General features: G+C 40.6%; 1 protein-coding gene across 2 annotated transcripts in view; it reads right to left on the bottom strand.

Moving 5' to 3' along the window:
- Positions 1–1,797: 1,797 nt before the first annotated feature.
- Positions 1,798–25,967, bottom strand: part of wdr93 (WD repeat domain 93) — a 99,960-nt gene continuing 75,790 nt past the window's right edge. For both annotated transcript variants that reach the window (XM_052517324.1, XM_052517325.1), the window contains one exon: positions 1,798–1,919. In XM_052517324.1, coding sequence (XP_052373284.1) covers positions 1,829–1,919 — 91 coding nt within the window. In that variant the 3' untranslated portion in view covers positions 1,798–1,828. The remainder of the gene's footprint in view (positions 1,920–25,967) is intronic.

The following is a 25,967-nucleotide window of genomic DNA, read 5'->3' as shown; positions in this document are numbered from 1 at the left end:
GAAGTTAGAATGGGTAACTGATTCTGAGCTGGTTTTGAAGTTAGAATGGGTAACTGATTCTGAGCTGGTTTGGAAGTTAGAATGGATAACTGATTCTGAGCTGGTTTTGAAGTTAGAATGGGTAACTGATTCTGAGCTGGTTTTGAGCTGCAGTTAATGGCCAACCCAGGAATGGCAGACAGCTGTGACCATTTGCTGGACTGTAAATTACGTGTATGTGTAGAATATAAACTGTGTGGCTAAGAAGAGTTGATCATCGAGTTTCGAGACCAGATCGCAACTCTTGCCACGTTCAAATCAACTGGGAACTCGAAAAAACTCAGACTGGGAAAAATCTAATTGAACATTGGTCATCCAACTCCTACTTTTTCCAGAGTTCCCAGTTGTTTTGAACAAGGCATCTATATACGGGCAATTCTAGTTTCCTCTGGATCTCTGTTGTATCTTCTTGTCTAAGAAATATTCAAGAAAACTGTTCTTTAAAACACAAGTCCTTCTTTATCCAAGGTCACCGGAGCCGTACAAGTATAGTGCTTTGAGCTGGAATCTCCCTCTGTTCCAACTGCTGTACGCGGGCTGCGTGTCCCCGAGGCCGATTCAAGGCGGTCGGACACAATATAATGTATTATTTTACAGAAACATGGTTGTCAGAGAAAGATGACGTTCCATAGCTAAGTGAATGTGAGAAGAGTAGAGGGATAAACTGAAAATCTGATTTTCCTTGGACACAAAGTGTCATGCTCAGCAGAGCGGACTGTGGCATTACCTTCGATAAGGGGCGAAGACAGGGTTAGGTTTTCTCATAAATAAATAGTCGTATTGGAGACTTCTGAGGCATGATACCTCAGAAGGATGTAGATGTTGGGCTAAGACAGAACACCCTGTCAATATAAGGAACGTTTGTTTGGTGTGAGACACTTGGTTGTGACACTGTATTTACAATTTAGTCTTAATCTCCCAATTTATTGAAAGCCCTATCAAAGCAGGGTCCATTCTTCAGTGGATCTAAGAAAGCAGATGTAAGAACCCATACATTATTGCCTGTAACATATGCTAACATCAAACCTAATCATGTAAAACCTTCCATTACCGCTTTTCCTAAAAGTCAAGATGTCAACCTGGAAGAACACAGGTTAAGCTGAGGGAGATGTAGTATTCAATCCATATATCCTGTAGGTTTTCATGTGTCAGTCTATGTAGTGACAGAAGACATGTGGACGTGGTAATGTCCTGCTTGTGGTGGTTCAGTAAGAGGGGAACAGGGTGGTGGTTCATTAAGAGGGGAACAGGGTGTTGGTTCATTAAGTTGTTGGTTCAGAGGGGAACAGGTGTGTTGGTTCATTAAGGGTGTTGGTTCTGGGGGGAACAGGGTGTTGGTTCAACAGGGGTGTTGGTTCAGTAAGAGGGGAACAGGGTGTTGGTTCATTAAGAGGGTAGGTAACAGGGTGTTGGTTCAGTAAGAGGGGAACAGGGTGTTGGTTCTGTAAGAGGGGAACAGGGTGTTGGTTCTGTAAGAGGGGAACAGGGTGTTGGTTCTGTAAGAGGGGAACAGGGTGTTGGTTCAGTAAGAGGGGAACAGGGTGTTGGTTCTGTAAGAGGGGAACAGGGTGTTGGTTCTGTACAGGGGGTGTTGGTTCTGTAAGAGGGGAACAGGGTGTTGGTTCTGTAAGAGGGGAACAGGGTGTTGGTTCTGTAAGAGGGGAACAGGGTGTTGGTTCTGTAAGAGGGGAACAGGGTGTTGGTTCTGTAAGAGGGTAACAGGGTGTTGTCAGTTCTGTTAGATGGTAACAACTTGTTGTCAGTTCTGTTAGATGGTAACAGCTTGTTGTCAGTTCTGTAAGAGCACCATGGCGGCATGCTCTTGGAGCTGGTTCCATGTCTCAGTCATGACTTTGTTTCTCTCCTCCACAGATTGAACCCTGAAACACAATACAGACAAACACACAAAGCCAGAACAATTACAGTATATACAATAGAATACTGTGGAAATCACCAATTACACAATACACAGACACACAACCAGGACAGTTGTACGCAACAGACTACTGTAGAAATCCCCCAGGACTATTACACACAATACAACAGACTACTGTAGAAAACCCCCAGGACTATTACACACAATACAACAGACTACTGTAGAAAACCCCAGGACTATTACACACAATACAACAGACTACTGTAGAAAACCCCCAGGACTATTACACACAATACAACAGACTACTGTAGAAAACCCCCAGGACTATTACACACAATACAACAGGCTACTGTAGAAAACCCCCAGGACTATTACACACAATACAATGGACTACTGTAGAAAACCCCCAGGACTATTAGTTCACAATACAACAGACTACTGTAGAAAACCCCAGGACTATTACACACAATACAACAGACCACTGTAGAAAACCCCAGGACTATTACACACAATACAACAGACTACTGTAGAAAACCCCAGGACTATTACACACAATACAACAGACTACTGTAGAAAACCCCCAGGACTATTACACACAATACAACAGACTACTGTAAAAAAAAACAGGACTATTACAGACATACAATAGACTACTGTAGAAAAACCCCAGGACTATTACACACAATACAACAGACTACTGTAGAAAACCCCCAGGACTATTACAGACAATACAACAGACTACTGTAGAAAACCCCAGGACTATTACACACAATACAACAGACTACTGTAGAAAACCCCCAGGACTATTACACACAATACAACAGACTACTGTAGAAAACCCCCAGGACTATTACACACAATACAATAGACTACTGTAGAAAACCCCCAGGACTATTACACACAATACAATCGACTACTGTAGAAAACCCCCAGGACTATTACACACAATACAACAGACTACTGTAGAAAACCCCAGGACTATTACACACAATACAACAGACTACTGTAGAAAAACCCAGGACTATTACACACAATACAATCAACTACTGTAGAAAACCCCCAGGACTATTACACACAATACAATAGACTACTGTAGAAAACCCCAGGACTATTACACACAATACAACAGACTACTGTAGAAAACCCCCAGGACTATTACACACAATACAACAGACTACTGTAGAAAACCCCCAGGACTATTACACACAATACAATAGACTACTGTAGAAAACCCCCAGGACTATTACACACAATACAACAGACTACTGTAGAAAACCCCAGGACTATTACACACAATACAATAGACTACTGTAGAAAACCCCAGGACTATTACACACAATACAACAGACTACTGTAGAAAACCCCAGGACTATTACACACAATACAACAGACTACTGTAGAAAAACCCCAGGACTATTACACACAATACAACAGACTACTGTAGAATACCCCCAGGACTATTACACACAATACAACAGACTACTGTAGAAACCCCAGGACTATTACACACAATACAATCAACTACTGTAGAAAACCCCAGGACTATTACACACAATACAACAGACTACTGTAGAAAACCCCAGGACTATTACAGACAATACAATAGACTACTGTAGAAAAACCCCAGGACTATTACACACAATACAACAGACTACTGTATAAAAACCCCAAGACTATTCCACACAATACAATAGACTACTGTAGAAAACCCCAGGACTATTACACACAATACAATAGACTACTGTAGAAAACCCCCAGGACTATTACACACAATACAATAGACTACTGTAGAAAACCCCAGGACTATTACACACAATACAACAGACTACTGTAGAAAACCCCAGGACTATTACACACAATACAACAGACTACTGTAGAAAAACCCCAGGACTATTACACATAATACAACAGGCTACTGTAGAAAACCTCCAGGACTATTACACACAATACAGACTACTGTAGAAAACCCCAGGACTATTACACACAATACAACAGACTACTGTAGAAAACCCACAGGACTATTACACACAATACAACAGACTACTGTAGAAAACCCCCAGGACTATTACACACAATACAACAGACTACTGTAGAAAACCCCAGGACTATTACACACAATACAACAGACTACTGTAGAAAACCCCCAGGACTATTACACACAATACAACAGCCTACTGTAGAAAACCCCAGGACTATTACACACAATACAGACTACTGTAGAAAACCCCAGGACTATTACACACAATACAATCAACTACTGTAGAAAACCCCAGGACTATTACACACAATACAACAGACTACTGTAGAAAACCCCCAGGACTATTACAGACAATACAATAGACTACTGTAGAAAAACCCCAGGACTATTACACACAATACAACAGACTACTGTAGAAAACCCCAGGACTATTACACACAATACAACAGGCTACTGTAGAAACCCCCAGGACTATTACACACAATACAACAGGACTACTGTTCATTAAAACCCCAGGACTATTAGACACAATACAACAGACTACTGTAGAAAACCCCAGGACTATTACACACAATACAGACCACTGTAGAAAACCCCAGGACTATTACACACAATACAGACTACTGTAGAAAAACCCAGGACTATTACACACAATACAATAATCAACTACTGTAGAAAACCCCAGGACTATTACACACAATACAACAGACTACTGTAAAAAAAAAAACAGGACTATTACAGACAATACAATAGACTACTGTAGAAAAACCCCAGGACTATTACACACAATACAACAGACTACTGTAGAAAACCCCAGGACTATTACACACAATACAACAGGCTACTGTAGAAAACCCCAGGACTATTACACACAATACAACAGACTACTGTAGAAAACCCCAGGACTATTACACACAATACAACAGACTACTGTAGAAAACCCCAGGACTATTACACACAATACAATAGACTACTGTAGAAAACCCCAGGACTATTACACACAACACAATCGACTACTGTAGAAAACCCCAGGACTATTACACACAATACAACAGACTACTGTAGAAAACCCCAGGACTATTACACACAATACAACAGACTACTGTAGAAAACCCCCATGACTATTACACACAATACAACAGACTACTGTTCAGAAAACCCAACATGTTTTAAACCAGGACTATTACACACAATACAATAGACTACTGTAGAAAACCCCAGGACTATTACACAAATACAACAGACTACTGTTCTGAAAACCCCCAGGACTATTACACACAATACAACAGACTACTGTTTTAAAACCCCCAGGACTATTACACACAATACAATAGACTACTGTAGAAAACCCCCAGGACTATTACACACAATACAACAGACTACTGTAGAAAACCCCCAGGACTATTACACACAATACAATAGACTACTGTAGAAAACCCCAGGACTATTACACACAATACAACAGACTACTGTAGAAAACCCCAGGACTATTACACACAATACAACAGACTACTGTAGAAAAACCCCAGGACTATTACACACAATACAACAGACTACTGTAGAATACCCCCAGGACTATTACACACAATACAACAGACTACTGTAGAAACCCCCAGGACTATTACACACAATACAACAGACTACTGTAGAAAAACCCCAGGACTATTACACATAATACAACAGGCTACTGTAGAAAACCTCCAGGACTATTACACACAATACAGACTACTGTAGAAAACCCCCAGGACTATTACACAATACAACAGACTACTGTAGAAAACCCACAGGACTATTACACACAATACAACAGACTACTGTAGAAAACCCCCAGGACTATTACACACAATACAACAGACTACTGTAGAAAACCCCAGGACTATTACACACAGTACAACAGACTACTGTAGAAAACCCCCAGGACTATTACACACAATACAACAGCCTACTGTAGAAAACCCCAGGACTATTACACACAATACAGACTACTGTAGAAAAACCCAGGACTATTACACACAATACAATCAACTACTGTAGAAAACCCCAGGACTATTACACACAATACAACAGACTACTGTAGAAAACCCCAGGACTATTACAGACAATACAATAGACTACTGTAGAAAAACCCCAGGACTATTACACACAATACAACAGACTACTGTAGAAAACCCCAGGACTATTACACACAATACAACAGGCTACTGTAGAAACCCCCAGGACTATTACACACAATACAACGGACTACTGTAGAAAACCCCCAGGACTATTAGACACAATACAACAGACTACTGTAGAAAACCCCAGGACTATTACACACAATACAGACCACTGTAGAAAACCCCAGGACTATTACACACAATACAGACTACTGTAGAAAAACCCAGGACTATTACACACAATACAATCAACTACTGTAGAAAACCCCCAGGACTATTACACACAATACAACAGACTACTGTAAAAAAAAACAGGACTATTACAGACAATACAATAGACTACTGTAGAAAAACCCCAGGACTATTACACACAATACAACAGACTACTGTAGAAAACCCCCAGGACTATTACACACAATACAACAGGCTACTGTAGAAAACCCCAGGACTATTACACACAATACAACAGACTACTGTAGAAAACCCCCAGGACTATTACACACAATACAACAGACTACTGTAGAAAACCCCAGGACTATTACACACAATACAATAGACTACTGTAGAAAACCCCCAGGACTATTACACACAACACAATCGACTACTGTAGAAAACCCCAGGACTATTACACACAATACAACAGACTACTGTAGAAAACCCCAGGACTATTACACACAATACAACAGACTACTGTAGAAAACCCCCAGGACTATTACACACAATACAACAGACTACTGTAGAAAACCCCCAGGACTATTACACACAATACAACAGACTACTGTAGAAAACCCCAGGACTATTACACACAATACAACAGACTACTGTAGAAAACCCCCAGGACTATTACACACAATACAACAGACTACTGTAGAAAACCCCCAGGACTATTACACACAATACAATAGACTACTGTAGAAAACCCCCAGGACTATTACACACAATACAACAGACTACTGTAGAAAACCCCCAGGACTATTACACACAATACAACAGACTACTGTAGAAAACCCCCAGGACTATTACACACAATACAACAGACTACTGTAGAAAACCCCAGGACTATTACACACAATACAACAGACTACTGTAGAAAAACCCCAGGACTATTACACACAATACAACAGACTACTGTAGAATACCCCCAGGACTATTACACACAATACAACAGACTACTGTAGAAAAACCCAGGACTATTACACACAATACAATCAACTACTGTAGAAAACCCCCAGGACTATTACACACAATACAACAGACTACTGTAGAAAACCCCCAGGACTATTACAGACAATACAATAGACTACTGTAGAAAAACCCCAGGACTATCACACACAATACAACAGACTACTGTAGAAAACCCCCAAGACTATTCCACACAATACAATAGACTACTGTAGAAAACCCCCAGGACTATTACACACAATACAACAGACTACTGTAGAAAACCCCCAAGACTATTACACACAATACAACAGACTACTGTAGAAAACCCCAGGACTATTACACACAATACAACAGACTACTGTAGAAAACCCCAGGACTATTACACACAATACAACAGACTACTGTAGAAAACCCCCAGGACTATTACACATAATACAATAGACTACTGTAGAAAACCCCAGGACTATTACACACAACACAATCGACTACTGTAGAAAACCCCAGGACTATTACACACAATACAACAGACTACTGTAGAAAACCCCAGGACTATTACACACAATACAACAGACTACTGTAGAAAACCCCCAGGACTATTACACACAATACAACAGGCTACTGTAGAAAACCTCCAGGACTATTACACACAATACAGACTACTGTAGAAAACCCCCAGGACTATTACACACAATACAACAGACTACTGTAGAAAACCCACAGGACTATTACACACAATACAACAGACTACTGTAGAAAACCCCCAGGACTATTACACACAATACAACAGACTACTGTAGAAAACCCCAGGACTATTACACACAATACAACAGACTACTGTAGAAAACCCCCAGGACTATTACACACAATACAGACTACTGTAGAAAACCCCCAGGACTATTACACACAATACAACAGACTACTGTAGAAAACCCCCAGGACTATTACACACAATACAGACTACTGTAGAAAACCCCCAGGACTATTACACACAATACAACAGACTACTGTAGAAAACCCCCAGGACTATTACACACAATACAACAGACTACTGTAGAAAACCCCCAGGACTATTACACACAATACAATAGACTACTGTAGAAAACCTCAGGACTATTACACACAATACAGACTACTGTAGAAAACCCCGTGTTAAAACCACGTTTTAAACCTCTCCTTGGGACCCAATACAACAGGCCAACATGTTTTAAACCTCTCCTTGAGACCCAATACAACAGGCCAACATGTTTTAAACCTCTCCTTAGGACCCAATACAACAGGCCAACATGTTTTAAACCTCTCCTTAGGACCCAATACAACAGGCCAACATGTTTTAAACCTCTCCTTAGGACCCAATACAACAGGCCAACATGTTTTAAACCTCTCCTTGGGACCCAATACAACAGGCCAACATGTTTTAAACCTCTCCTTAGGACCCAATACAACAGACTACTGTAGAAAACCCCAGGACTATTACACACAATACAATCGACTACTGTAGAAAACCCCCATGACTATTACACACAATACAACAGACTACTGTAGAAAACCCCAGGACTATTACACACAATACAATCGACTACTGTAGAAAACCCCCAGGACTATTACACACAATACAATAGACTACTGTAGAAAACCCCAGGACTATTACACACAATACAGACTACTGTAGAAAACCCCGTGTTAAAACCACGTTTTAAACCTCTCCTTGAGACCCAATACAACAGGCCAACATGTTTTAAACCTCTCCTTGAGACCCAATACAACAGGCCAACACGTTTTAAACCTCTCCTTAGGACCCAATACAACAGGCCAACATGTTTTAAACCTCTCCTTAGGACCCAATACAACAGGCCAACATGTTTTAAACCTCTCCTTGGGACCCAATACAACAGGCCAAGGCCAACACGTTTTAAACCTCTCCTTGGGAACCAATACAACAGGCCAACATGTTTTAAACCTCTCCTTGGGACCCAATACAACAGGCCAACATGTTTTAAACCTCTCCTTAGGACCCAATACAACAGACTACTGTAGAAAACCCCCAGGACTATTACACACAATACAACAGGCTACTGTAGAAAACCCCAGGACTATTACACACAATACAACAGACTACTGTAGAAAACCCCCAGGACTATTACACACAATACAACAGCCTACTGTAGAAAACCCCCAGGACTATTACACACAATACAATAGACTACTGTAGAAAACCCCCAGGACTATTACACACAATACAATCGACTACTGTAGAGAACCCCAGGACTATTACACACAATACAACAGACTACTGTAGAAAACCCCAGGACTATTACACACAATACAACAGACTACTGTAGAAAACCCCCATGACTATTACACACAATACAACAGACTACTGTAGAAAACCCCCAGGACTATTACACACAATACAATAGACTACTGTAGAAAACCCCAGGACTATTACACACAATACAACAGACTACTGTAGAAAACCCCAGGACTATTACACACAATACAACAGACTACTGTAGAAAACCCCAGGACCATTACACACAATAAAATAGACTACTGTAGAAAACCCCAGGACTATTACACACAATACAACAGACTACTGTAGAAAACCCCAGGACTATTACACACAATACAATAGACTACTGTAGAAAACCCCCAGGACTATTACACACAATACAACAGACTACTGTAGAAAACCCCCAGGACTATTACACACAATACAACAGACTACTGTAGAAAAACCCCAGGACTATTACACACAATACAACAGACTACTGTAGAAAACCCCCAGGACTATTACACACAATACAACAGACTACTGTAGAAAACCCCAGGACTATTACACACAATACAACAGACTACTGTAGAAAAACCCCAGGACTATTACACACAATACAACAGACTACTGTAGAATACCCCCAGGACTATTACACACAATACAACAGACTACTGTAGAAACCCCCAGGACTATTACACACAATACAATCAACTACTGTAGAAAACCCCAGGACTATTACACACAATACAACAGACTACTGTAGAAAACCCCAGGACTATTACAGACAATACAATACACTACTGTAGAAAAACCCCAGGACTATTACACACAATACAACAGACTACTGTATAAAAACCCCAAGACTATTCCACACAATACAATAGACTACTGTAGAAAACCCCAGGACTATTACACACAATACAATAGACTACTGTAGAAAACCCCAGGACTATTACACACAATACAATAGACTACTGTAGAAAACCCCCAGGACTATTACACACAATACAATGAACTACTGTAGAAAACCCCAGGACTATTACACACAATACAACAGACTACTGTAGAAAACCCCAGGACTATTACACACAATACAACAGACTACTGTAGAAAACCCCAAGACTATTACACACAATACAACAGACTACTGTAGAAAACCCCCAGGACTATTACACATAATACAGACTACTGTAGAAAACCCCAGGACTATTACACATAATACAGACTACTGTAGAAAACCCCAGGACTATTACACACAATACAACAGACTACTGTAGAAAACCCCAGGACTATTACACACAATACAACAGGCTACTGTAGAAAACCCCCAGGACTATTACACACAATACAGACTACTGTAGAAAACCCCAGGACTATTACACACAATACAACAGACTACTGTAGAAAACCCACAGGACTATTACACACAATACAACAGACTACTGTAGAAAACCCCCAGGACTATTACACAATACAACAGACTACTGTAGAAAACCCCCAGGACTATTACACACAATACAACAGACTACTGTAGAAAACCCCCAGGACTATTACACACAATACAATCGACCACTGTAGAAAACCCCCAGGACTATTACACACAATACAACAGACTACTGTAGAAAACCCCAGGACTATTACACACAATACAACAGACTACTGTAGAAAACCCCCAGGACTATTACACACAATACAACAGACTACTGTAGAAAAACCCCAGGACTATTACACATAATACAGACTACTGTAGAAAACCCCCAGGACTATTACACACAATACAACAGACTACTGTAGAAAACCCCAGGACTATTACACACAATACAACAGGCTACTGTAGAAAACCTCCAGGACTATTACACACAATACAGACTACTGTAGAAAACCCCCAGGACTATTACACACAATACAACAGACTACTGTAGAAAACCCACAGGACTATTACACACAATACAACAGACTACTGTAGAAAACCCCGAGGACTATTACACACAATACAACAGACTACTGTAGAAAACCCCAGGACTATTACACACAATACAACAGACTACTGTAGAAAACCCCAGGACTATTACACACAATACAACAGCCTACTGTAGAAAACCCCAGGACTATTACACACAATACAGACTACTGTAGAAAACCCCAGGACTATTACACACAATACAATCAACTACTGTAGAAAACCCCAGGACTATTACACACAATACAACAGACTACTGTAGAAAACCCCAGGACTATTACAGACAATACAATAGACTACTGTAGAAAAACCCCAGGACTATTACACACAATACAACAGACTACTGTAGAAAACCCCAGGACTATTACACACAATACAACAGGCTACTGTAGAAACCCCCAGGACTATTACACACAATACAACGGACTACTGTAGAAAACCCCCAGGACTATTAGACACAATACAACAGACTACTGTAGAAAAACCCAGGACTATTACACACAATACAATCAACTACTGTAGAAAACCCCCAGGACTATTACACACAATACAGACTACTGTAGAAAAACCCAGGACTATTACACACAATACAATATACAATCAACTACTGTAGAAAACCCCAGGACTATTACACACAATACAACAGACTACTGTAAAAAAAAAACAGGACTATTACAGACAATACAATAGACTACTGTAGAAAAACCCCAGGACTATTACACACAATACAACAGACTACTGTAGAAAACCCCCAGGACTATTACACACAATACAACAGGCTACTGTAGAAAACCCCAGGACTATTACACACAATACAACAGACTACTGTAGAAACCCCAGGACTATTACACACAATACAACAGACTACTGTAGAAAACCCCAGGACTATTACACACAATACAATAGACTACTGTAGAAAACCCCAGGACTATTACACACAACACAATCGACTACTGTAGAAAACCCCCAGGACTATTACACACAATACAACAGACTACTGTAGAAAACCCCCAGGACTATTACACACAATACAATAGACTACTGTAGAAAACCCCAGGACTATTACACACAATACAACAGACTACTGTAGAAAACCCCCAGGACTATTACACACAATACAACAGTCTACTGTAGAAAAACCCCAGGACTATTACACACAATACAACAGACTACTGTAGAATACCCCCAGGACTATTACACACAATACAACAGACTACTGTAGAAACCCCCAGGACTATTACACACAATACAATCAACTACTGTAGAAAACCCCCAGGACTATTACACACAATACAACAGACTACTGTAGAAAACCCCAGGACTATTACAGACAATACAATAGACTACTGTAGAAAAACCCCAGGACTATTACACACAATACAACAGACTACTGTATAAAAACCCCAAGACTATTCCACACAATACAATAGACTACTGTAGAAAACCCCAGGACTATTACACACAATACAATAGACTACTGTAGAAAACCCCCAGGACTATTACACACAATACAACAGACTACTGTAGAAAACCCCCAAGACTATTACACACAATACAACAGACTACTGTAGAAAACCCCAGGACTATTACACACAATACAACAGACTACTGTACAAAACCCCCAGGACTATTACACACAATACAGACTACTGTAGAAAACCCCCAGGACTATTACACACAATACAACAGACTACTATAGAAAACCCCCAGGACTATTACACACAATACAACAGGCTACTGTAGAAAACCCCCAGGACTATTACACACAATACAGACTACTGTAGAAAACCCCCAGGACTATTACACACAATACAACAGACTACTGTAAAAAACCCCCAGGACTATTACACACAATACAACAGACTACTGTAGAAAACCCCCAGGACTATTACACACAATACAGACTACTGTAGAAAACCCCAGGACTATTACACACAATACAACAGACTACTGTAGAAAACCCCAGGACTATTACACACAATACAATCGACCACTGTAGAAAACCCCCAGGACTATTACACACAATACAACAGACTACTGTAGAAAAACCCCAGGACTATTACACACAATACAATCGACTACTGTAGAAAACCCCATGACTATTACACACAATACAACAGACTACTGTAGAAAACCCCAGGACTATTACACACAATACAATCGACTACTGTAGAAAACCCCAGGACTATTATACACAATACAATAGACTACTGTAGAAAACCCCAGGACTATTACACACAATACAGACTACTGTAGAAAACCCCGTGTTAAAACCAAGTTTTAAACCTCTCCTTGAGACTCAATACAACAGGCCAACACGTTTTAAACCTCTCCTTAGGACCCAATACAACAGGCCAACACGTTTTAAACCTCTCCTTGGGACCCAATACAACAGGCCAACATGTTTTAAACCTCTCCTTGGGACCCAATACAACAGGCCAACATGTTTTAAACCTCTCCTTGGGACCCAATACAACAGGCCAAGGCCAACATGTTTTAAACCTCTCCTTGGGACCCAATACAACAGGCCAACATGTTTTAAACCTCTCCTTAGGACCCAATACAACAGACTACTGTAGAAAACCCCAGGACTATTACACACAATACAATCGACTACTGTAGAAAACCCCATGACTATTACACACAATACAACAGACTACTGTAGAAAACCCCCAGGACTATTACACACAATACAACAGGCTACTGTAGAAACCCCCAGGACTATTACACACAATACAACGGACTACTGTAGAAAACCCCAGGACTATTAGACACAATACAACAGACTACTGTAGAAAAACCCAGGACTATTACACACAATACAATCAACTACTGTAGAAAACCCCAGGACTATTACACACAATACAGACTACTGTAGAAAAACCCAGGACTATTACACACAATACAATCAACTACTGTAGAAAACCCCTAAGGACTATTACACACAATACAACAGACTACTGTAAAAAAAAAAACAGGACTATTACAGACAATACAATAGACTACTGTAGAAAAACCCCAGGACTATTACACACAATACAACAGACTACTGTAGAAAACCCCCAGGACTATTACACACAATACAACAGGCTACTGTAGAAAACCCCAGGACTATTACACACAATACAACAGACTACTGTAGAGAACCCCAGGACTATTACACACAATACAACAGACTACTGTAGAAAACCCCCAGGACTATTACACACAATACAATAGACTACTGTAGAAAACCCCAGGACTATTACACACAACACAATCGACTACTGTAGAAAACCCCAGGACTATTACACACAATACAACAGACTACTGTAGAAAACCCCAGGACTATTACACACAATACAACAGACTACTGTAGAAAACCCCCATGACTATTACACACAATACAACAGACTACTGTAGAAAACCCCAGGACTATTACACACAATACAATAGACTACTGTAGAAAACCCCAGGACTATTACACACAATACAACAGACTACTGTAGAAAACCCCCAGGACTATTACACACAATACAACAGACTACTGTAGAAAACCCCCAGGACTATTACACACAATACAATAGACTACTGTAGAAAACCCCCAGGACTATTACACACAATACAACAGACTACTGTAGAAAACCCCAGGACTATTACACACAATACAACAGACTACTGTAGAAAAACCCAGGACTATTACACACAATACAACAGACTACTGTAGAAAACCCCCAGGACTATTACACACAATACAACAGACTACTGTAGAAACACCCAGGACTATTACACACAATACAATCAACTACTGTAGAAAACCCCCAGGACTATTACACACAATACAACAGACTACTGTAGAAAACCCCCAGGACTATTACAGACAATACAATAGACTACTGTAGAAAAACCCCAGGACTATCACACACAATACAACAGACTACTGTAGAAAACCCCCAAGACTATTCCACACAATACAATAGACTACTGTAGAAAACCCCCAGGACTATTACACACAATACAATAGACTACTGTAGAAAACCCCAGGACTATTACACACAATACAGACTACTGTAGAAAACCCCAGGACTATTACACACAATACAACAGACTACTGTAGAAAACCCCAGGACTATTACACACAATACAACAGACTACTGTAGAAAACCCCAGGACTATTACACATAATACAGACTACTGTAGAAAACCCCAGGACTATTACACACAATACAACAGACTACTATAGAAAACCCCCAGGACTATTACACACAATACAACAGGCTACTGTAGAAAACCCCCAGGACTATTACACACAATACAGACTACTGTAGAAAACCCCCAGGACTATTACACACAATACAACAGACTACTGTAAAAAACCCCCAGGACTATTACACACAATACAACAGACTACTGTAGAAAACCCCAGGACTATTACACACAATACAACAGACTACTGTAGAAAACCCCCAGGACTATTACACACAATACAACAGACTACTGTAGAAAACCCCCAGGACTATTACACACAATACAATCGACCACTGTAGAAAACCCCAGGACTATTACACACAATACAACAGACTACTGTAGAAAAACCCCAGGACTATTACACACAATACAATCGACTACTGTAGAAAACCCCCATGACTATTACACACAATACAACAGACTACTGTAGAAAACCCCCAGGACTATTACACACAATACAATCGACTACTGTAGAAAACCCCAGGACTATTATACACAATACAATAGACTACTGTAGAAAACCCCAGGACTATTACACACAATACAGACTACTGTAGAAAACCCCGTGTTACAACCAAGTTTTAAACCTCTCCTTGAGACTCAATACAACAGGCCAACACGTTTTAAACCTCTCCTTAGGACCCAATACAACAGGCCAACACGTTTTAAACCTCTCCTTGGGACCCAATACAACAGGCCAACATGTTTTAAACCTCTCCTTGGGACCCAATACAACAGGCCAACATGTTTTAAACCTCTCCTTGGGACCCAATACAACAGGCCAAGGCCAACATGTTTTAAACCTCTCCTTGGGACCCAATACAACAGGCCAACATGTTTTAAACCTCTCCTTAGGACCCAATACAACAGACTACTGTAGAAAACCCCCAGGACTATTACACACAATACAATCGACTACTGTAGAAAACCCCATGACTATTACACACAATACAACAGACTACTGTAGAAAACCCCCAGGACTATTACACACAATACAATCGACTACTGTAGAAAACCCCAGGACTATTACACACAATACAATAGACTACTGTAGAAAACCCCAGGACTATTACACACAATACAGACTACTGTAGAAAACCCCGTGTTAAAACCACGTTTTAAACCTCTCCTTGAGACCCAATACAACAGACCAACATGTTTTAAACCTCTCCTTGGGACCCAATACAACAGGCCAACACGTTTTAAACCTCTCCTTAGGAGCCAATACAACAGGCCAACATGTTTTAAACCTCTCCTTAGGACCCAATACAACAGGCCAACATGTTTTAAACCTCTCCTTAGGACCCAATACAACAGGCCAAGGCCAACACGTTTTAAACCTCTCCTTGGGAACCAATACAACAGGCCAACATGTTTTAAACCTCTCCTTGGGACCCAATACAACAGGCCAACATGTTTTAAACCTCTCCTTAGGACCCAATACAACAGACTACTGTAGAAAACCCCAGGACTATTACACACAATACAACAGGCTACTGTAGAAAACCCCAGGACTATTACACACAATACAACAGACTACTGTAGAAAACCCCAGGACTATTACACACAATACAACAGCCTACTGTAGAAAACCCCAGGACTATTACACACAATACAATAGACTACTGTAGAAAACCCCAGGACTATTACACACAATACAATCGACTACTGTAGAGAACCCCCAGGACTATTACACACATACAACAGACTACTGTAGAAAACCCCAGGACTATTACACACAATACAACAGACTACTGTAGAAAACCCCATGACTATTACACACAATACAACAGACTACTGTAGAAAACCCCCAGGACTATTACACACAATACAATAGACTACTGTAGAAAACCCCAGGACTATTACACACAATACAACAGACTACTGTAGAAAACCCCCAGGACTATTACACACAATACAACAGACTACTGTAGAAAACCCCAGGACCATTACACACAATACAATAGACTACTGTAGAAAACCCCAGGACTATTACACACAATACAACAGACTACTGTAGAAAACCCCCAGGACTATTACACACAATACAATAGACTACTGTAGAAAACCCCAGGACTATTACACACAATACAACAGACTACTGTAGAAAACCCCCAGGACTATTACACACAATACAACAGACTACTGTAGAAAAACCCCAGGACTATTACACACAATACAACAGACTACTGTAGAAAACCCCCAGGACTATTACACACAATACAATAGACTACTGTAGAAAACCCCCAGGACTATTACACACAATACAATCGACTACTGTAGAAAACCCCCAGGACTATTACACACAATACAACAGACTACTGTAGAAAACCCCAGGACTATTACACACAATACAACAGACTACTGTAGAAAAACCCAGGACTATTACACACAATACAATCAACTACTGTAGAAAACCCCCAGGACTATTACACACAATACAACAGACTACTGTAGAAAACCCCCAGGACTATTACAGACAATACAATAGACTACTGTAGAAAAACCCCAGGACTATCACACACAATACAACAGACTACTGTAGAAAACCCCCAAGACTATTCCACACAATACAATAGACTACTGTAGAAAACCCCCAGGACTATTACACACAATACAATAGACTACTGTAGAAAACCCCCAGGACTATTACACACAATACAATGAACTACTGTAGAAAACCCCAGGACTATTACACACAATACAACAGACTACTGTAGAAAACCCCAGGACTATTACACACAATACAACAGACTACTGTAGAAAACCCCAAGACTATTACACACAATACAACAGACTACTGTAGAAAACCCCAGGACTATTACACATAATACAGACTACTGTAGAAAACCCCCAGGACTATTACACATAATACAGACTACTGTAGAAAACCCCAGGACTATTACACACAATACAACAGACTACTGTAGAAAACCCCAGGACTATTACACACAATACAACAGGCTACTGTAGAAAACCCCAGGACTATTACACACAATACAGACTACTGTAGAAAACCCCCAGGACTATTACACACAATACAACAGACTACTGTAGAAAACCCACAGGACTATTACACACAATACAACAGACTACTGTAGAAAACCCCCAGGACTATTACACACAATACAACAGACTACTGTAGAAAACCCCAGGACTATTACACACAATACAACAGACTACTGTAGAAAACCCCAGGACTATTACACACAATACAATCGACCACTGTAGAAAACCCCAGGACTATTACACACAATACAACAGACTACTGTAGAAAAACCCCAGGACTATTACACACAATACAATCGACTACTGTAGAAAACCCCCATGACTATTACACACAATACAACAGACTACTGTAGAAAACCCCCAAGACTATTCCACACAATACAATAGACTACTGTAGAAAACCCCCAGGACTATTACACACAATACAATAGACTACTGTAGAAAACCCCAGGACTATTACACACAATACAGACTACTGTAGAAAACCCCGTGTTAAAACCACGTTTTAAACCTCTCCTTGAGACCCAATACAACAGACCAACATGTTTTAAACCTCTCCTTGGGACCCAATACAACAGGCCAACATGTTTTAAACCTCTCCTTAGGACCCAATACAACAGGCCAACATGTTTTAAACCTCTCCTTGGGACCCAATACAACAGGCCAAGGCCAACACGTTTTAAACCTCTCCTTGGGACCCAATACAACAGGCCAACATGTTTTAAACCTCTCCTTGGGACCCAATACAACAGGCCAACATGTTTTAAACCTCTCCTTAGGACCCAATACAACAGACTACTGTAGAAAACCCCAGGACTATTACAGACAATACAATAGACTACTGTAGAAAACCCCAGGACTATTACACACAATACAACAGACTACTGTAGAAAACCCCAGGACTATTACACACAATACAACAGGCTACTGTAGAAACCCCCAGGACTATTACACACAATACAACGGACTACTGTAGAAAACCCCCAGGACTATTAGACACAATACAACAGACTACTGTAGAAAACCCCAGGACTATTACACACAATACAGACTACTGTAGAAAACCCCCAGGACTATTACACACAATACAGACTACTGTAGAAAAACCCAGGACTATTACACACAATACAACAGACTACTGTAGAAAACCCCAGGACTATTACACACAATACAATCGACTACTGTAGAAAACCCCAGGACTATTACACACAATACAATAGACTACTGTAGAAAACCCCAGGACTATTACACACAATACAGACTACTGTAGAAAACCCCGTGTTAAAACCAAGTTTTAAACCTCTCCTTGAGACTCAATACAACAGGCCAACACGTTTTAAACCTCTCCTTGGGACCCAATACAACAGGCCAACATGTTTTAAACCTCTCCTTGGGACCCAATACAACAGGCCAACATGTTTTAAACCTCTCCTTGGGACCCAATACAACAGGCCAAGGCCAACACGTTTTAAACCTCTCCTTGGGACCCAATACAACAGGCCAACATGTTTTAAACCTCTCCTTGGGACCCAATACAACAGGCCAACATGTTTTAAACCTCTCCTTAGGACCCAATACAACAGACTACTGTAGAAAACCCCAGGACTATTACAGACAATACAATAGACTACTGTAGAAAAACCCCAGGACTATTACACACAATACAACAGACTACTGTAGAAAACCCCCAGGACTATTACACACAATACAACAGGCTACTGTAGAAACCCCCAGGACTATTACACACAATACAACGGACTACTGTAGAAAACCCCAGGACTATTAGACACAATACAACAGACTACTGTAGAAAACCCCAGGACTATTACACACAATACAGACTACTGTAGAAAACCCCCAGGACTATTACACACAATACAGACTACTGTAGAAAAACCCAGGACTATTACACACAATACAACAGACTACTGTAGAAAACCCCAGGACTATTACACACAATACAACAGGCTACTGTAGAAAACCCCAGGACTATTACACACAATACAATAGACTACTGTAGAAAACCCCAGGACTATTACACACAATACAACAGACTACTGTAGAAAACCCCCAGGACTATTACACACAATACAATAGACTACTGTAGAAAACCCCAGGACTACACACACAATACAACAGACTACTGTAGAAAACCCCCAGGACTATTACACACAATACAATAGACTACTGTAGAAAACCCCCAGGACTATTACACACAATACAACAGACTACTGTAGAAAACCCCCAGGACTATTACACACAATACAACAGACTACTGTAGAAAACCCCAGGACTATTACACACAATACAACAGACTACTGTAGAAAACCCCCAGGACTATTACACACAATACAACAGACTACTGTAGAAAACCCCCAGGACTATTACACACAATACAATAGACTACTGTAGAAAACCCCCAGGACTATTACACAAATACAATCGACTACTGTAGAAAACCCCAGGACTATTACACACAATACAACAGACTACTGTAGAAAACCCCAGGACTATTACACACAATACAACAGACTACTGTAGAAAACCCCCATGACTATTACACACAATACAACAGACTACTGTAGAAAACCCCAGGACTATTACACACAATACAATAGACTACTGTAGAAAACCCCAGGACTATTACACACAATACAACAGACTACTGTAGAAAACCCCAGGACTATTACACACAATACAACAGACTACTGTAGAAAACCCCCAAGACTATTACACACAATACAACAGGCTACTGTAGAAAACCCCCAGGACTATTACACACAATACAATCGACCACTGTAGAAAACCCCCAGGACTATTACACACAATACAACAGACTACTGTAGAAAAACCCCAGGACTATTACACACAATACAATCGACTACTGTAGAAAACCCCCATGACTATTACACACAATACAACAGACTACTGTAGAAAACCCCAGGACTATTACACACAATACAATCGACTACTGTAGAAAACCCCAGGACTATTACACACAATACAATAGACTACTGTAGAAAACCCCAGGACTATTACACACAATACAGACTACTGTAGAAAACCCCGTGTTAAAACCAAGTTTTAAACCTCTCCTTGAGACTCAATACAACAGGCCAACACGTTTTAAACCTCTCCTTGGGACCCAATACAACAGGCCAACATGTTTTAAACCTCTCCTTGGGACCCAATACAACAGGCCAACATGTTTTAAACCTCTCCTTGGGACCCAATACAACAGGCCAAGGCCAACACGTTTTAAACCTCTCCTTGGGACCCAATACAACAGGCCAACATGTTTTAAACCTCTCCTTGGGACCCAATACAACAGGCCAACATGTTTTAAACCTCTCCTTAGGACCCAATACAACAGACTACTGTAGAAAACCCCAGGACTATTACAGACAATACAATAGACTACTGTAGAAAAACCCCAGGACTATTACACACAATACAACAGACTACTGTAGAAAACCCCAGGACTATTACACACAATACAACAGGCTACTGTAGAAACCCCCAGGACTATTACACACAATACAACGGACTACTGTAGAAAACCCCAGGACTATTAGACACAATACAACAGACTACTGTAGAAAACCCCAGGACTATTACACACAATACAGACTACTGTAGAAAACCCCCAGGACTATTACACACAATACAGACTACTGTAGAAAAACCCAGGACTATTACACACAATACAACAGACTACTGTAGAAAACCCCAGGACTATTACACACAATACAATCGACTACTGTAGAAAACCCCAGGACTATTACACACAATACAATAGACTACTGTAGAAAACCCCAGGACTATTACACACAATACAGACTACTGTAGAAAACCCCGTGTTAAAACCAAGTTTTAAACCTCTCCTTGAGACTCAATACAACAGGCCAACACGTTTTAAACCTCTCCTTGGGACCCAATACAACAGGCCAACATGTTTTAAACCTCTCCTTGGGACCCAATACAACAGGCCAACATGTTTTAAACCTCTCCTTGGGACCCAATACAACAGGCCAAGGCCAACACGTTTTAAACCTCTCCTTGGGACCCAATACAACAGGCCAACATGTTTTAAACCTCTCCTTGGGACCCAATACAACAGGCCAACATGTTTTAAACCTCTCCTTAGGACCCAATACAACAGACTACTGTAGAAAACCCCCAGGACTATTACAGACAATACAATAGACTACTGTAGAAAAACCCCAGGACTATTACACACAATACAACAGACTACTGTAGAAAACCCCAGGACTATTACACACAATACAACAGGCTACTGTAGAAACCCCCAGGACTATTACACACAATACAACGGACTACTGTAGAAAACCCCAGGACTATTAGACACAATACAACAGACTACTGTAGAAAACCCCAGGACTATTACACACAATACAGACTACTGTAGAAAACCCCAGGACTATTACACACAATACAGACTACTGTAGAAAAACCCAGGACTATTACACACAATACAACAGACTACTGTAGAAAACCCCAGGACTATTACACACAATACAACAGGCTACTGTAGAAAACCCCAGGACTATTACACACAATACAATAGACTACTGTAGAAAACCCCAGGACTATTACACACAATACAACAGACTACTGTAGAAAACCCCCAGGACTATTACACACAATACAATAGACTACTGTAGAAAACCCCAGGACTATTACACACAATACAACAGACTACTGTAGAAAACCCCAGGACTATTACACACAATACAATAGACTACTGTAGAAAAACCCCAGGACTATTACACACAATACAACAGACTACTGTAGAAAACCCCCAGGACTATTACACACAATACAACAGGCTACTGTAGAAAACCCCAGGACTATTACACACAATACAACAGACTACTGTAGAAAACCCCCAGGACTATTACACACAATACAACAGACTACTGTAGAAAACCCCAGGACTATTACACACAATACAATAGACTACTGTAGAAAACCCCAGGACTATTACACACAATACAATCGACTACTGTAGAAAACCCCAGGACTATTACACACAATACAACAGACTACTGTAGAAAACCCCAGGACTATTACACACAATACAACAGACTACTGTAGAAAACCCCATGACTATTACACACAATACAACAGACTACTGTAGAAAACCCCAGGACTATTACACACAATACAATAGACTACTGTAGAAAACCCCAGGACTATTACACACAATACAACAGACTACTGTAGAAAACCCCAGGACTATTACACACAATACAACAGACTACTGTAGAAAACCCCCAAGACTATTACACACAATACAACAGACTACTGTAGAAAACCCCAGGACTATTACACACAATACAGACTACTGTAGAAAACCCCCAGGACTATTACACACAATACAACAGACTACTGTAGAAAACCCACAGGACTATTACACACAATACAACAGACTACTGTAGAAAACCCCAGGACTATTACACACAATACAACAGACTACTGTAGAAAACCCCAGGACTATTACACACAATACAACAGACTACTGTAGAAAACCCCCAGGACTATTACACACAATACAATCGACCACTGTAGAAAACCCCCAGGACTATTACACACAATACAACAGACTACTGTAGAAAAACCCCAGGACTATTACACACAATACAATCGACTACTGTAGAAAACCCCCATGACTATTACACACAATACAACAGACTACTGTAGAAAACCCCAGGACTATTACACACAATACAATCGACTACTGTAGAAAACCCCAGGACTATTACACACAATACAATAGACTACTGTAGAAAACCCCAGGACTATTACACACAATACAGACTACTGTAGAAAACCCCGTGTTAAAACCAAGTTTTAAACCTCTCCTTGAGACTCAATACAACAGGCCAACACGTTTTAAACCTCTCCTTAGGACCCAATACAACAGGCCAACACGTTTTAAACCTCTCCTTGGGACCCAATACAACAGGCCAACATGTTTTAAACCTCTCCTTGGGACCCAATACAACAGGCCAACATGTTTTAAACCCCTCCTTGGGACCCAATACAACAGGCCAAGGCCAACACGTTTTAAACCTCTCCTTGGGACCCAATACAACAGGCCAACATGTTTTAAACCTCTCCTTGTGACCCAATACAACAGGCCAACATGTTTTAAACCTCTCCTTGGGACCCAATACAACAGGCCAACATGTTTTAAACCTCTCCTTAGGACCCAATACAACAGGCCAACATGTTTTAAACCTCTCCTTAGGAACCAATACAACAGGCCAACATGTTTTAAACCTCTCCTTGGGACCCAATACAACAGGCCAAAGCCAACATGTTTTAAACCTCTCCTTAGGACCCAATACAACAGGCCAACATGTTTTAAACCTCTCCTTAGGACCCAATACAACAGGCCAACACGTTTTAAACCTCTCCTTAGGACCCAATACAACAGGCCAAGGCCAACATGTTTTAAACCTCTCCTTGGGACCCAATACAACAGACCAACATGTTTTAAACCTCTCCTTGGGACCCAATACAACAGGCCAAGGCCAACATGTTTTAAACCTCTCCTTGGGACCCAATACAACAGGCCAACATGTTTTAAACCTCTCCTTGGGACCCAATACAACAGGCCAACATGTTTTAAACCTCTCCTTAGGACCCAATACAACAGGCCAACATGTTTTAAACCTCTCCTTGGGACCCAATACAACAGGCCAACACGTTTTAAACCTCTCCTTAGGACCCAATACAACAGGCCAACACGTTTTAAACCTCTCCTTGGGACCCAATACAACAGGCCAACATGTTTTAAACCTCTCCTTGGGACCCAATATAACAGGCCAACATGTTTTAAACCTCTCCTTGGGACCCAATACAACAGGCCAAGGCCAACACGTTTTAAACCTCTCCTTGGGACCCAATACAACAGGCCAACATGTTTTAAACCTCTCCTTGTGACCCAATACAACAGGCCAACATGTTTTAAACCTCTCCTTGGGACCCAATACAACAGGCCAACATGTTTTAAACCTCTCCTTAGGACCCAATACAACAGGCCAACATGTTTTAAACCTCTCCTTAGGAACCAATACAACAGGCCAACATGTTTTAAACCTCTCCTTGGGACCCAATACAACAGGCCAAAGCCAACATGTTTTAAACCTCTCCTTAGGACCCAATACAACAGGCCAACATGTTTTAAACCTCTCCTTAGGACCCAATACAACAGGCCAACACGTTTTAAACCTCTCCTTAGGACCCAATACAACAGG

The sequence above is a fragment of the Oncorhynchus keta genome, unplaced genomic scaffold, assembly GCF_023373465.1.
Source record: "Oncorhynchus keta strain PuntledgeMale-10-30-2019 unplaced genomic scaffold, Oket_V2 Un_scaffold_6846_pilon_pilon, whole genome shotgun sequence".
NCBI lineage: Eukaryota > Metazoa > Chordata > Actinopteri > Salmoniformes > Salmonidae > Oncorhynchus > Oncorhynchus keta.
Note: the sequence above shows the minus strand (reverse complement) of the source record. Positions and strands in the feature narration are given on the sequence as shown.